General features: G+C 43.2%; 1 protein-coding gene across 1 annotated transcript in view; it reads left to right on the forward strand.

Moving 5' to 3' along the window:
* Positions 1 to 16,612, forward strand: part of CC2D1B (coiled-coil and C2 domain containing 1B) — a 654,195-nt gene that overhangs the window by 119,397 nt on the left and 518,186 nt on the right. The window contains exon 7 of the mRNA XM_085602619.1: positions 13,007 to 13,265. Coding sequence (XP_085458745.1) covers positions 13,007 to 13,265 — 259 coding nt within the window. The remainder of the gene's footprint in view (positions 1 to 13,006; positions 13,266 to 16,612) is intronic.

The following is a 16,612-nucleotide window of genomic DNA, read 5'->3' on the forward strand; positions in this document are numbered from 1 at the left end:
GAGATGGATGTGCTGAGCGCTCCTACTCCCCATAGAGGTCACCATAGGTCAGAATTCTACTGCACATTGTGTATGAGGGAGCTTACAAGAATATGCCGGCTCTAATCTCTCTCATACCATGTAACCTACCATCGACTTGAAGCAGTCCCATTTTCAGCTGTCCGACTACTGCAAGTTGTTTTTGGGCTAATTCTGTAAAACAATCACCACTTGTTGGGCTAAGGAGACCTTTTATCTGTTACCAAATGTCCTCAGACAAAGAGAAAAACAGTCTCTTCAAATAATACTGTACCTGTGGACGATAGATCTGTACTGATGATCCACATGAGCAGTGTATTGCCTTTGTCCAGTGCACAAGGCTCCCAGCTTCAACATCTGTAAAACCTTTACTTTCAAGTCCGAAGGATAGAGAAAGGAGGTTGGCACTATACCTGCTGTCGAAAATTAATAATTCCCTTTCCGTGGGGGATGCCCCCTCCACTGGGGATGATTCCATGAAAAGTGATTCAACAAGAGTGTTCCAAAGCTGGCCTTACTGCCTAAAGGACTGCAGCCTAGTCCTAAAGGATAGGACTGAAGGGTGTTCAGAAAAACACTCCAAACAGGGTGAACATCAGCCTGCGCAAACGTTTTTATTTTTTCTGAGATGTAGCAGCATAGATTGTTTACATAACAATTGATTATAAATAAAACCATTTTGAACATTTGCTCATTCAATCAAAAACTCCATGCATGAGTGTACTTGAAACATAATTCACACGAAAACAAGGGATTTCTCATCTATTACATATCAAATTCATTTGCCCAATTTCTCAAGATTTTATTCAACCAGGTTTTAGACCCAAATCTTTTTACATAGATGACTTCATGAGTATGAACCTAATACAAATTAAGAATCCATTGAGAAGCTGCTGGAACATCGTCAGACTTCTATTTACCCAAGACAAATGATCTTGCCACTAATGCAGAGATAAATACTAATTGGCGCTGTCCTGTCGTCATTTCTGGAGAAGAAACCACAATGCCAAACAATGCCCCATACGCATCTGGGGCAATACTGAGCTTTCGTCTTTGATGCACTTCAACAAAAATGTCCTGCCGAAATTCTCTGAGACGAATGCACATAAACATCATGTGGAGCCAATTCCCATTAGTCTTGTTACATCTGAAACATTCAGATTCCGCCCCCGAATACACATTTTGAATTTTGGCAGGTGTACAATACAACATCCCTTTGCTGAAGAAGGCCATTCTTCTAAGTTGGCAACTTGTACAACCTTGTGACTTATTCGATTATAAAACTGCCATTGGAAGCTATCTAACCTACATTCCTTTGAAGATTCCATTAACTGAAGCAGATTTGTAATCAGTGCCTTGCTTCATTTTTGGTGGAGCCATCTTTACCAATTCCCTGTGCCCTGTATTTTGGAAATAAAGTAGGTTTTCCCTAGATTGTCTGCGAATGTCCCAACCCCCATTCCATATCCTGAACAAAAATGCTTAATTTAAACAAAACTCAAAAACAAAGATACATTAAGATTGGGATTCAGATTCCCCAGCCTACACCATTGGTAAAATGTTATTTTGTAATAAAACTCTTGCACCCTTCTGTACCCCAAAAGCAGGCCTCGAGAAGCTACTCGCCCACTCGCTACGGTGAGCCAGATTTTTTCAGGTCGAGCTATATTTAGGATCTACTCACCCATTCTGGTGAGTTGACAAAGAACAGTTGTTCTGTTCAGTCAGAAAGTGAAGGAGCAATAAAAATTCCTTTAAATCTTATTTTTATCTTTTCACGTTTGCTCTGTGTTTAGGGACAGTGGTCAGAAGTCACTTTACAATTACTTTTCCTTCTCTGACTGCAGAGTTCCAGGATTTTATAAAGAGACCTGTCTGACCTGCTGTATGAAAAGCTGTAGGGAATCAGGTTTTTCCCAAAACACATTTAAATAGCTAATAAGTCCACTTTACAAACATTTCAAAATATACTTCAGTAGTTGTGAAAGCCCATTATTTGTTCACGTATGAGGAAAAAATATTTTAATTGGATGAAAAGCAAATCAGAGCACTTTACCTGTTAATGTGCAAATGATAAATATATTCTCTGAAACCCAATTGTCACAGATTGTTAATACACTATATAGTTTTATCAGTAAAGCTGCAAGGTAGTGGGAAGGTTTTTTGCCATTTCTTCAAAATGTACTGTCTGTAAATGACAATGTGCTACCACAACATTCTTCAGTAATATATTTATTAAAAGTGAGTGTTAAAACATGAACTGAGAAACACTCTTTCCCCGATGGCAATGCTATTAAAAAACTGAGAGGCAAGTCAGGGATGTGTACCCTATGTGTGTGCTAGATTCTTACTACAGATGGAGCAAACGCTTAGTCTATTTAATCAAACAAAAAAGTTTTGTTTTGTACAGCAGAAATGCTGAACTCGCCTATATCTGATAGAGATATCTAGTCGCAGATTCCTGAACTTGAGAACTCCTTAACTTGTGAATTCTCCCCAGGCTGGATCCCAGTTCTTCTAGGTGTCTGTCGTCTTCCCGGTCTGCAGTTAGCCGGTCCAGAGGTTGTTCCCTGAGCATCACTCCTCATCCCGTAGTCTACGGGAGCAGTTCCAGTCCCTGGGTACATCTCACGGTAAGCCGCGTCGCAGGTGATTGAAGTCGTGGCCTTCTATGACTCTTTCGACTCATGACGTGGATCCCGGAGACTCCTCACCTCCCGGTGAGGAGTCCTCCTCTCAGACGTCGCTCCTGCACCTCCGCTGGGGCCGGGGCAACGTGGAATCAGATGCAAAAGTATTACACTGCTCTTAATCTTGTTTTTAGACCCTCGCCATCCTCTGGAGTGCCTGCGGGCCCCCAGGAGGTCATAGGTGTGGCGACTGCAACATCGCCGGCAAGTTTGCCCTCGGCGGCAGTCTGCGTCTCAGACACAGTGGCACTGGTACACGGCCCTTCGGGGCTTCCACCTGTGGCGCCAGCTGACTCTGATGCGGCGTCGGTGATTACTCTGGTGACTGTTTTCACAATGCCGTAGAGCTCCTAACCGGAGTCGATGCACAACACTGTTGGGGGTCTTGAGGAGTCTGCTTCCCCTCGCCCCCTGTGTCTGCATCTCAATGGTCTCTGTAGCTGCTTCACAGGAACAGTTGGTGGAAGGTCAAGAGGGGGTGGTTCTCTTAGAGCAACCAGTGCTTTTGGATCCACCTATGTTGGACAGCTGGATTTCCGGGTTGGATTCATCCCCGGCTTCTACTCTTTTATCTCCTACTTGCCTTGCCTCGGAGGCCAGTTCTTTGGCGGGTGTCTTGAAAAGAGTGACCGCTTACATTTGACTCTGCCTACGGTGGAGAATTCTACAGACCCTCTGATTGAGGTTTTTCATCCTGGCCAGCCGGAATTTAACCTGTGCACCCTTTTGTGAGGCACCATCTGATGCATTACTGGGGGCATAGGCTAAACCTGAGTCAGGTTTGCCTGTGGACCATACTATTGCCCATAAGGACTGCCCTGCCCCCAATGACCCTGCTTGCCTTATTCGTCAGCCAACTCACCACAGTCTTCTAGTCCAGGCCTCTTCAGCTTCCCATGATATGGGTAACCTTCCCCATTCCCCACTTTACAAAGAGTCCCGAAAGCTAGACTCTTGTGGAAAACTTGGCTTCTATTACACCAGTGCGGCGTTATGCTCCGCTAACACGATTTGCATCCTCAGACTCTTTTCTCATGTCTTGTGGGATTCCCTGGCGCAGCTATTACCATTGTTTCTAGAGGCTAATAGGGGCAAACTGAACCAGTTGATTTTGGACGGCCGCCTGGCGGCCAGGTTGCTTATCAGGTGTGGAATGGACTCCACTGATTCAATTGGTCGGGCCATGGCGACCTATTTACAGGCTTTGGACAGAAGGCTCTCGAGACCCCGGTTAGTGGTGAGAGTTTTCAGTGGTTTATGGTCTATTCTTGCCAAAAAGTTTCTTCCTGAAGAATCATCTTAAATATAGTCATATCCCAGATGCAGAAAATCACAGAGTAACAAATTTCAGCCTTTAAGGATATTCTTCAACTGAAGCCAATTACCACTTATTTACTGTCCTGGCCATATTTTATTACAGCATTCAAAACGTAGGCACTGGCATCAGTACTATAACCGGTTTATACTCCCTATCACAAACTGTGCCACTTCAACCTGTCTGCTGCATTTGCCTGACCACTGAACAGAGATATTCTTTTTGAGCAAGTCATTCTCACTGTAATATTTACAAAAATCACAAAAACATGCAATAGTTCATCATTCCCGTACTCCGTTTTGTTCAGGACCCCTGACAATCGAATTGATTTCTATCAATTGCAGAACCTAGATACTTAGTCAGTTAACATCAATGCTTGGATTTACCAATGCTAATGGTAAGATCTCTGCTTCAGTTTGCCATCCACACGTGTTTCAATCTTTCATCGTAGTCAGCAACTTTGTTCTCATATCTCATTAGGCCATCATGTTAACAATATACATTGGTATCATTTGAACAACGCCCTTATTTTTCCTTTAAATATTCCACTGTCACATCTAGGCTAAATGTCTAGCTGTTGAACTGGAATACACCTTTCGCTGTTGTAACAGTGGTCTGGTTGTTAGACGAGATTGCAGTTTGACCTGGTGATACGCAGATGACCGGTCTGACACTAAAAATGTTGTCACTTTTTGAATAAGTGTGACAAGTTTCTTAAGAGGAGGCAATAGAAATAATACAATTATTAAAACTACAAAGAACCTCACACAGCTTAATCTCTCTCCTTGCCATTCTGGGTATCACCACCGGCACTGTGCTTTTCAGACACATCCTCTGAGGTTTCCTGGTAGTACTTAGAATTTATGATATTCCATGGTTTACACATGGTAATCTGTGCACCCTGATATATCTTTACGAAAGGTGTAAAGCCTTCTAAATACTACAAGGTGCTCCTAAAACTTTGTTTTTAGGACTCAGAATGCTGGCATGGTCACCGAAACAGTGATTCTCCTTTTCCTTGTTAAATATGAACACAGTTGCCTTTTGCACTCTTTGAACTCATGACTTCTGATAAATCCTGCGATTGCCACAATTGACTGCCCTGCACCCACTCTGCGCAATTTCAGACCCTTCCAGATGCTTCCAAGTACACATCATTTGATTTCCACTGTATTCTTCAGCATCATGGTATAAGTGACTTGAGGCGAAGTCTGTTTTATATTCCTGTCAATATGGTTTTAGGAGCAGAGTTGGTACTGTTGAACAATGCCTAAATTTTTCTTTGATTACTGGGAAGTATACAATTGCATGTCAGTTACCCATATATCTAGCCTTCATGGACCTTTCTCGAGCATTTGAATGTGTATATCGCTGAAAGCTTTGGTCCATTCTTTTGGCACCGGAGTTGGGTGACACATTGGTACACTTCCTAGCTTACCTGCATTCAGACATGATGCCCAAAATTAGAATCACTGCTGAGGATGCAGTACCGTCAACAATAGATGTTTTGCATGGGGTGAGACAAGGGTGTGTGCTGGCATCCCTTCTATTTATTTGATATATTCATAATCTTCACCCGTTTTAAGCACCTGAACCTCAACATTCCAAAAAATAACGTCTCTCCTTTACTGTCACTTTTATATGCGGAAAACTCTGTTTTAATGGCACTCACACCGAGAGCCTTACGGCGGGTAGTGCATGGTTTTGTCAATTTTATGGCCACCTTAGATTTGCAAACTCATTTTTGAAAAATCGTCTATTATAGCCTGTGGACCTAAGAAACATCGCTTGCCCTCTGTCTCGGTAGGTAAAAATGTCAGCACTTTCTCGGGTCTAACATTTGCTGCTACTGGTTCGTGGGCCCCACAAATTGCACAAAGCATGCTTAAATTATCAGAATCTATTGGCACTTTATTCAGCCTACCACAACCTAGGTGCGCTTTCGACATTACTGAAAATATATAAAACCCAGTGTTTGCCCACAGCGACCTATGGTGCAGAAGTGTGGGGCTTCCAGAACCATAACCCCATTCAGCTCGAGTAAAATAGGTTTTGCAGACCGGCTGTTATAGCACCCATCTCTTCCACTTTTATTTGTCATAGAGAACTGGATATCCCTTATATCAAGGACAATATTAAAGCCCGACCCCCCCCCCCCCCCCTCCCCTTATTATGGCTATCCATTTGGAACAATTAGAAGGTTTGTCTAACCAGGGACATTATCCTGACTGCCTTAGCTGTAAAAAGGGCTCTGAGATTTCCTGGCTTGCTAGCGTCGCTAAAAATCTGTTATGGACGGCGTTCTATGATCAGGCTGCTTCCAAAAGAACGCGCATGTAGAGCCAAAAGGCAAGTTTGGCAATCCACATGCTAGCAGCTCGCGCAAATAATATTGCAGGGCATATGACTCGAGCTAGGGGTCGATGGGAACGGAGCCTTCTGTTCCAGTATAGGGCTACAATAATGAAATATTTGCTGTGCTTCCCAATGGGTTTAATATTGGTCTGGATTCTTTTCCGTGTCCCCGTGATGGAAACTCAGTACAAACAATGTTGCATTTCTCATTCTTCTGCAGCTTTTACGTTATGTATTCCAAGCCCTTTCTGATTCCTTTTTTAAGGAAATGTGGTATTAAGAACTTGAGAGATGCACTGAACATGCAGTTTAACTTGGTGGATGAGGAGGAAACTATTAATTTGGGTGTCTATTTGAAAGCAGCTGTTAGAGCCTGTATCACAATGAACACTTTCTAGGTCTTCTGCCTGGTGTTAATCTTGGACCTTGTGTTTTATATTCTTTTGTTGAGGTAGTGTAACTTTTAACAATTGTGACATTTTACTTATGCATCCGTTTTTAACACTTTAAAAATTAAATTGTATGCACTCAACTGTTTTGCACTGCACGTTTATGAGTACATTTTGTATTTGAATAAAGTTATATTGAATTGACTTGAGTTTTTGTTAATTTTATCTCTGTACATTTTATACTAATGTCTGTGAACTGGTGTTCAACCAACCCCGATCCCCTCAGCCCCCCTTTTCCAACCATCAACTCAAGATCAGTTGCTTTATTTACTAAGTGTTGCAGATTACCAGCCTAACCATAGCTTATCATTAAAGTCTTTTTCCCTTCTTCACCACTTTAGGTTGCACATTTTCTCTCTTCAAACCTGTATTTCTGCCTTCCCATCTTTCCCTTTTCTTCCTCACATTTACACATACTCTCAAACCTTGTAGCCAAGCTAAGTCCATAGTGGGGTCTCCTTTTTTTAACACCTTCTCTCTAATCCCTTACCTCAAATTGAAAGACAATCCAAGGGAACCTGGATAGGTGCCCTAGTGTACAGACCCCCCTGCCCGAAAGCCAATTTTATAAACCATCTGCTTGAGACAATCGCTCCACATGTACTAGCAGCTGACAACTTTCTCCTCATTGGGGATTTTAGCTGTCATGCGAAACTGCTCTCAGACCCTGTCACAAGTCAATTGATCACTAATCTGAACACACAGGGGCTAGTTCAAATGGTAATGGGACCTACCCATTCGGAAGGTCACACTCTTGATCTTCTGTTTTTCAACACAGCCAGTGTCAGAGTGGAGCACCCTCTCCCTCTGCTATAGTCCGACCACAATCTGTTGAAATTCTCCCTACCAATAAACGCCACCAATAATGACCTTAGCAGCGAACCCACATGGAGAAGGCCTTGTCGGAAAGTCACTCCTACCACTTTCTCAGCCCATTTTAGCCACCCCTCCTTATCATGTACCGAGAACATCGATCATGCAGCAACTGCCTTTGAGGCCGCAATCACACTGGCCTTGAACATCTTGGCCCCCCTTTCAAGGGTCAAGCTTAACTAGGGTTTCTCCCTGGTTCACAGAATCATTGAAAACTGAAAAACTCTCCAGTAGGAACGCCGAACGTAAATGGAGAAAAATCAAAAGTATTGAAGATCGAAAAAAGTATAGACTTATCCTTCGAAGTTATTTAGATAATATCAGACAGGCTAAAAAAAATATATCTTATTAACAGGATTAACAAAGCTGCTAATTCTAATAAAGAGCTTTACAAAATACTAAAGGAATTTACTACTCCTCCTCTTGTCCAGCCTTGCAACCCATCTTCGCAAGAATGGGTAGACACACTCCGAACTTTTTTCGAAGAAAAGATCATTACGATTTATAGTTCCTTTTCGCACCATGACACTAAAAATCCCGTCAATGATCCTGACATCAACCTCAACTTCACCTTCACTCTTTTAGAAGAGTTCACTGCACTTAACTCAGATGAAGTTTCAACTGCCTTGGCGAAGATTAAATCGGGTTCTCCAGTAGACCCGGTTTCCCCCTGGTTTTTTTTTTCTTCCAATTATTGCCCCCTTGCTCCTCAGTAACCTTACTGATTTATTTAATATGTCACTAGCACAGTAGTCCCTGTTAGATGGAAAGCAGCAACGGTCCAGCCCATTCTGAAAAAACCTTCTCCTGACCCCAAGGTACTTAGCAATTACCGCCCAATTTCTTTGCTTCCTTATTTGGAAAGGTACTTGAGTCCCTAGTCAACAAGCAGCTCACCACCCAACTGGAAAGTCACGGAATGTTGGATCCTTCGTAGTCAGGGTTCAGGGCCGCCCATAGCACTGAAACCTCGCTAGTGGAGGTTGTCGACAACATAAGATTGGCCCAGGACAACGGGCAGTCCGCTATGCTTGTCCTGTTGGATCTGTGGGCTTCCTTCGACACCATCTCCCATAGCATTTTAGAACAACGGCTCTGGGAGATGGGTGTCAGGGGTGTGGTCCTGTACTGGCTCGGAAGCTATCTAACCGACCGAACCACCTCCATACAAGTGGGCACCCTGGTCTCCCGCAGTAGGCCAGTAAAAATGGGAGTCCCTCAGGGCTCCATCTTAAGTCCTATGCTCTTCAATCTTTATGTGACACCTCTGGCCAAAGTGATCAGGTCCTACGGTTTTGATGTGGTGTCATACGCTGTTGACACCCAGTTATTGATTACCCTAGGCCCTGATCCCACCGACACAAAGATCCGTTTCAAAAACTGCATGACCCACATCGATAACTGGATGCGTACTAACCATCTCCAGCTTAATGGTATTAAGAAAGAGGTCTTTCTCTTTGGTAGGGCACACGAATTCTTGTTGAATGACTGGTGGCCTCAGATTCTAGGTCCCTGTCCATCTCCAAAACTCGTGGTGCGGAACCTTGGAGTAATGATTGGTTGATCAGTTGTTAATGAAAAACCATATAAATCATATAATCCGCACCTGTTAAGAAATGATGCGCAATCCACGCAAAAGTTTTCAACGGATCCCAACTAAATCAAGGAAACCACTTGTCCAGGGACTAATCATAAGTCGTATCGACTATGGAAATGCCCTGTTGGCCTCCATCAACGAGGAGCTCTATTCTAGGCTTCAAGTCCTGCAAAATACTGTTGCCAGACTTGTACCAAACCTCCCATCGAGGTCTCCATCAGCGCCCAGTCTGAAGACTCGCCACTGGCTTCCCATTGGGAAGTGAATTCGCTTCAAGATCCTCTGTCTGGTGCACAAGAACATGTACGGTAATGGGCCAAGCTACTTTGACAAAAAAACTCCGCTGGTATCAGCCGAACAGGACGCTCAGGTCAAGCACCAAACTTCCCCTTACCCCTCGTAGAATCCGCTCCGCCAGGAACGGCAGTAGATCTTACCTTTCCTTGCACCTTTTTGGAATAAGCTTCCATCACAGCTGCTCTCCATCACAGATCACAAGCCGATCCGCAAGGAATTAAAAACTTGGCTATTTGATTATCTATAACGTCCCTTCATCTGACCTTTAGCCCCAGTGGAGTTGTACGCTAGCGCCATGAGACCTCCGGGTGATATGTGCGCTCAATACATTTCACTGACTTGACTAATCAATCCACACTTAGTTTATTATCAAAATGGTAATGGATATGCTACTCACATTGATCTCCAAATCCACAAACTGAGACTAAACTTTCTAGAGGAGTTTGCTTTGTCTTCTAAACTGCACAGGTGATACGGGTGCATTTCTTCTTTGAATATACAGAATTCATGCACAGATCCGAATAGTATAAACAAGCACTCAGTACTGTTAAAACTCAGCAAGTGACAGCACACCAGATGTCTTCTGAAATCGGTGACTGTTGTTAGGTAACGGGACTGTGTGTGGGGCTTGTCATGTCCGACATTCTCAGAAGAAACTGGCATGTTCATGATTGTTGAAGAGTTAGAACAATGACTGTGTGATCCATACTCCAGCAAAACAACAATTTCTGTAGCCCAACACCAGCATGATTCCTGCACCAAGCAACGTAGGCCTGGGTGATGCCTCGAATCAGGCCAAAGCAGAACATTACAGCCTTAAACTCGAGGTGGGATTTTGGCACCCTGGGATTGGAGACGTAGCTGACTCATGCTAGGCTCACTTGCCCGTCCAGCCTAGACTAAAAGACTAGTGAGACCCTTCCACCTTCTCAACTTAGAAATCTTATCAGTATTTTAATGATGAGCCACATGCATACCAGGCGTACACGACTCATAGAGAGCCCAAGTTTATTCTCCAATATATCGTGTCTACATGAAGTTTCACCTGGAATAGAAGCAAGTGTCTTTTTCCTTTTTATTCATGATGTATAATTGTCCCTCACTAGCCCTTTGTTAACAATCCCCTTTGCACTCACACCATGTCAACATTTCATATTTTCACTTTCATGCACTAGTTTGATAGCCTTTTTAGGTCTCGCCTAGCGAACGCAGCGCATGCAGTGCTTCGCCTTGGCGAGACTCTATTGTCATCGCTTTGGTTTGCGAAGGGAGACAAACCATGTGCGCGCACAGACAGGTGATGTGCACGCGCATGGCGTCTCCTCTCTGCAAACAGATAAGGAAGGGCTGGCGTTACACGGCGCACGCATTGCACGCTTTAACTTTCCGTCTGCGCCACAGAGACAGCTTGTTGTTTAAAGTGCCCTTCTCCAAGGCGGGGTGCACGTAGAGAGGCGCGATGAACAGACACGCATCGCTGGGAAACAAACACTTTGGCTTTGTATAGGACTCCAGCTTAAGGCAGAGATTGCAAATGTAACATCATGTTATTTTAAGATTTCGATGAAAGCTCGAAAGAAGGAAGGGATGGTCTTGTTGAAGAATCTTCTAATGGAAGTGGAGCTGTTTTCCCCCTTCCTCCTCGTGAGCCCCACTTCTTCACCCCCTCCTCCAGCCCCGCCCCTTACCTTTCCCAGCCCCTTCCTTCTCCGTGCAGGCGGCTCAGGTCTCCAGTGAGCCAGTATATTGGGCTGTCTGGAGGGAGAACGGGGAGCGCCCGTGCTCTTTTCCATCTCGGGTTGCGGAGTAGCTTCTAGGCGCTCAGTTCCTCTCCCGAGTCCTGCTTCTGCAAGTTGTGCTAAGTGCTTCGGACCAGGACCGAGCAGGCAGCAATCACAGAGAAGGGGTGATGTGGCTTTCAAGTCCACGGCCAGACACTGGCGCGGTGCCAAGTGGGAAATCCGGAGATTGAATAAAAACAATTCCCCCTCTGGCTCCGGCACACCACACCCAGGTCCAGCTACAATGTCCACCAAACTACTCCACCCCCTCACACCACTAGACATGGAACTCTAAAGGCAGGTACACAGGTGGGCATTCTCTTCTAACGTTTTCAGACACCTTCACTCCATTAAACATTTCTGTCCTGTCTAAAGTCCATCTTCAAGCAGTGAGAATGGTGCCCTGGTCTCTACAGGTACCCGATTAGATCTATTTGGCTAAAAAATGCCTTCAAAAGAAACCCTCACTCTACCTACCACTACCACCCAATATATACTCAACGCCACTCAGATCTGACATATATTTGCTATGAATCAACATCACCAATGTTCGTACCCCACTCAATCAGTGCACAGTAGATGCATCTTACTGCACATGCTGAACTGACTACCAAATGCCATAATCGACTGTCCGACACAAAACGACACTCCCCACCCACCAACAGCCACTTCACAACACCTCTCCCATTACACTTACAATTGACATTTCAAAAGACTAGGCCAGACACCCACACCCTGAAGTGCATAAATCATCAAAAAGAATCCACACCGTTGGCCAAATCAACACCTTGCGGCACCAAAACAACATACATCTAAGATCCATTCAGATAATGCTTACCTAAACATACAACATCCTCATGCACACCACATCTCATCAGAGCTGTACATCTTACTGGAAAACATTCTGTACAGGCCAGGTACCGGGTAACTCGCCACCCAGCTCAACGAAAAATATGATCGTCCTCCGGCACGTCCATCCATACGCACAAGACACTACAAAGACCTTTAGCAGGAGCAAGGGCATTTTCCTTTAAAATTAACGGGCATAAACATAGTGACTAAGCTATACATTTAACACATCTCTACCAACCAAACACTACGAAGTAGAGACAACTGATCTTCGAAACACCAGAATAATAAACAAGCATTTGTAATGCACTAGGTCTCACATTTGTGAGAGTTGAAGCTATTAACATTGTAAATGACAATGCCTTTTATATATGTTTTAAAACCCAAAACCTAAATAAAAGGCATTATTATTTACAATGCTAATAGCTCAGACTTGCGTAAATGCAAGACCTATTGCATTGCAAATGCTTGTGTTTAAAGCAAACATTACACCTACATTTTTTTCACTTTGATACACTATTTATTCTTTGACCTTCGTCTACTCTGTTGTCACCCTCATGCTGAACATGGCTGGCAAGGTTTTTATTGAGCATGCTATCAGGCTCATTTCACTCTTAATCACTTAGTGGACAGACTTTGCTTATTTACAAGGGCTAATTATTCAGAATAGCCAAATTAAAAGTCAATATTTTGCTTGCAGAAGTAAGAAACTGATTGTCCCCCCCCCCACCTCTCCAAAGAATGCTGCTTCTGATCTTAGTTCTGCTCTTTACTCCTGGCAGACTCTAGAAAACCTGTTGAGTGCAGCCAGAAAAGGAAAGAAGATTAACGAGGAGGAGATTCCGCCTCCTGTGGCCAGTGGGAAGAGTGCACCACTTAACCTCCAACAGCCTGTTGTATCTGAATCAGAGGGTGAAGAGAGTAAGCCTGAAGCAACTTCAGAACAAGAGATTGACACAAATAATTCTGGTGAAGCAATGCACGATTTAATTCTAGCCAACAGTCAAAGCAATGACGAAAATGTGCGTGCTGCCAAAATAGGTAAGTCTGCCAAAGAGAAGAGAATCCTTTGTGTTTATTAATGAACAACTATTCGCAAGCAAGCAGGTTTTACATAGGAGAGCTTCAATTTATTCGAACATGCTTTTAGTTTTAGTAGTTGTGTGTTATCGACCAACACTACAATTTTTCAAAGTCCCTGCTAATACTCTGGCACTTTCCCAGCAAATTTCACTGCAGACATGCCACAATGCCACCAGTTTGGTTTTATGTCCCCACATATTACATGTTCTAATAATTAACAGAATTTTTTACAATCAAGCTTCTTTTAAACATATGCTGGACTCTTCCATACATAGTGTTTCAACTGAAGCTCCTCCTTTATTAGCAGTTTTCTAAATGATTTTAATAACACCAGTCAAGTTCTCAAATATGCATCCATTAAATTATTTTGACAAGGGATTGCCGCCAATTGTAATCATAACTGTACATTACTGTAAATATATCACAGGAGAATTGCAATAGCTTATAATATTGCTGTTTTTTGTTTTCCAAAGAATGTTTGTTTAAAAGAAAAAAAAAAAAGAAAAAATTAGAAAAAAGAAAATTCCACAATTGACCATCAGGCATATTCGATAATGTACAACGGTTCTGTCAACAACCAGATTACCGCTCGTTAAGATTACACTTTCGTTTTGATAGATGCTACTTTATAGGCCTATATCTATTCAGTATCTGTAGTTTTACAGCTCATCTGATACATCAGAGCTAGTGAAAGAAGACATCCCATCTTCACTAGATTCTTGCAGTGTACTATGCCTTCCTCTGCGCCCCTTTTTTAAATGTTCTTTTTTTTCTTCATGCATATTTGAAATGGTAACCAAACGTTTTCGAATTTAATCATGGTGTCGTGAATACTGACTGTACTTTTCTCATCAGCAAAAACGGACCTAATTGTAGATTACCATGTATGTAGAGAAGGAAGACTGTCTTAGTTACAGAATTGAGCCAACAACAGTCTTGACGCTAGGAGTAGGTTAACAGCTTCGCAGGAGAATAAACAGTGTCCCCCCGCACCCTTCCATAGCCCCCACCAACAAGATCAAGGGGTCTAGTCCAAGGCAAATCCCTGTAATATCTTTTATATATTTTACTCTAGATAACCCGATATCTTGGACTTTGGGACAAGACAACCACATATGATGCACCTCGGCGTTCTCATCCCTTCCAGCACAAGTCAGACCACCCATAAATAGCTTTCAACCTAACCGGGGTGAAGTACCATTGTGTAATTATTTTGTGTGAACTTTCTTTATGGAGGACACACATAGATGACTTGGCAGCCTGAGTCCAAACCTTCAATCAATTTTAATAAGTAATGAGACATTTTAGATCTCTGTTCCAATAGTTTGTATATGATGGCCGTTTTCCTGTGTGTAATTTGATGATGTGTTTACAGGAGTGATGTCCCTCTTGTTCGTACTCCATCATAGATTAAGAATTCTATGGGGAATCTCTCTCTGTTTACCTTGGCTTGTCTCTGGGTGTTACTTGCCCAGTACCTCAGCTGGTTCAGTCTAAAGTAGTCATTGGATCTCAGGTGAAAGGGGTCAATACACAATCCCCTAGTCAATAATTCACTTGTTTGAATAAGTACTCCAGTCATAACAGCTTACCGTCATTGCCTCTACCAAATTCAGAATGCACTAGCCTTGGCGGAAAGCCAGGGTTATGTGTAATCAGGATCATAGGAGAGGGAAATGTGAGGTTTTTGTTGTTGTTACTGTGTCATAATAATTGAGCATTGTGGCGTCTGAGAGCGACATATCAGTTCTACCAGGTCTGTGCTTACTCAGTAGCCACAACAAATTGCTTAAGAGTTTGGGGGTAGGCTTCATTTAGCTGTTACCCAGAGATTTGTTCTGAAAAATATTGCCACTCCAAGGCCGAATACAGCTTAGTTGCAACTTTCTGTATGACGGAGTCCTACACCACTTCTTTATGGTTTTCTGTACAGTGTAGATTCAGGTATTCTAGGGACATTGAATCTAAGGGGGATCACTTGCAGAACGTACAGAAGCCGGAGCAGGAAATGTACTTTGATGCTAGTTACTCGGTTTAGCCTTAATATCTCAAGCTTCGCACAGCTATATAATTCTTTGCATAGATTGTCTAGTAAGTGGGGATAGTATCATGATACGCTCTTTGCACTTTTGGTAAGTAGATTCACAAATATTTGGGAGTTCATACTCCACTGGAACCCTGCAGCATGCACTGTTCCTGCAGCTTATGTGGGAATCCAAGCATCCTAATGCGGGCCACGTGTCTTAACCTATAATAGGAGAATATGTCCAATGACCACCTGACCTAAACTGTCCTAGCCAGTTAAGCTCCCCATCAATGTATAAATGTCCCATCTTCGGCAAACCAGTCTTTCTAAGTGAAACCATTATTTTGCACTCTCATTAGGGGTTGTGAGGGGTTATTTTCTAGTGTTATTGCAGGTGATTACAGGAAGGGAGATCCTACTTTCTTTCCTATGCATCCCCCAACCCATCAGGTCATGGCAACCGTACGAATATCTCTTCTGATCTGGAGTAGGCCCACAGGAACTAAAGAGACTGATGTTGTTTCCTTACTTTATTCCCTCTCCAGGAACAGATTTGGGATTCCTTGATCTGGATGAAGCCAGTAGTGAAAATAGTGGCCCTGTGCTGTGAGGTAAAAGGTTTCTAAATCAGGAACTTCAATGCCACCTCTCCCACACGTCAGAACCAGAGTTTACCATTGTATTCTAGGTTGCTTTTCTGACCACACTTTGTTCAGTTGAATGGGACATTCATGACAAGATCGAGAAACCTGGAGAGGACAATCTTCTTTATGGGTGCTTTATGGCCCGCCATTGATGTTGGTAGATGAAACCAGGAGTTAATCTGTTGTGTTAGTCTCTCAACGGCTGGGCCGTAGTTTAAGAGGATGAGTTCTCCAGTGTCTCACTGTAGTATTACCCCCAGACACCTCATGGAATTGTCATTCCAGTGAACCAGGTATTCTAACACAGGTTTCTGTATGTGTGGAGTAACCTCCCAAACATTAATATCTCTCTAATCTGCTACATCAGTTTTACACCTGGCTCCCCGACAAATATAAGTTTATGGGTGGCGTACATGGAGAGGTATATATGCCCTCTGTGGAAGTCGGGCCTCTATGTATGTGGCACTCCTGAAGATGTGGCACTCCTGAAGATGTCTAGCAACTGCATCAATAAATAATATAAATGTTAAGGGAAGGAGCATTCCCCCTAGCCATTTCATATGTTTGCAGCTTTATCCCGATTACTCAAACTCTCGCCACTACCTACACTGGGCACCCCAACTTCCTGTGTCATG

The sequence above is a fragment of the Triturus cristatus genome, chromosome 4_2 (genome assembly GCF_964204655.1).
Source record: "Triturus cristatus chromosome 4_2, aTriCri1.1, whole genome shotgun sequence".
Classification (NCBI taxonomy): Eukaryota; Metazoa; Chordata; class Amphibia; order Caudata; family Salamandridae; genus Triturus; species Triturus cristatus.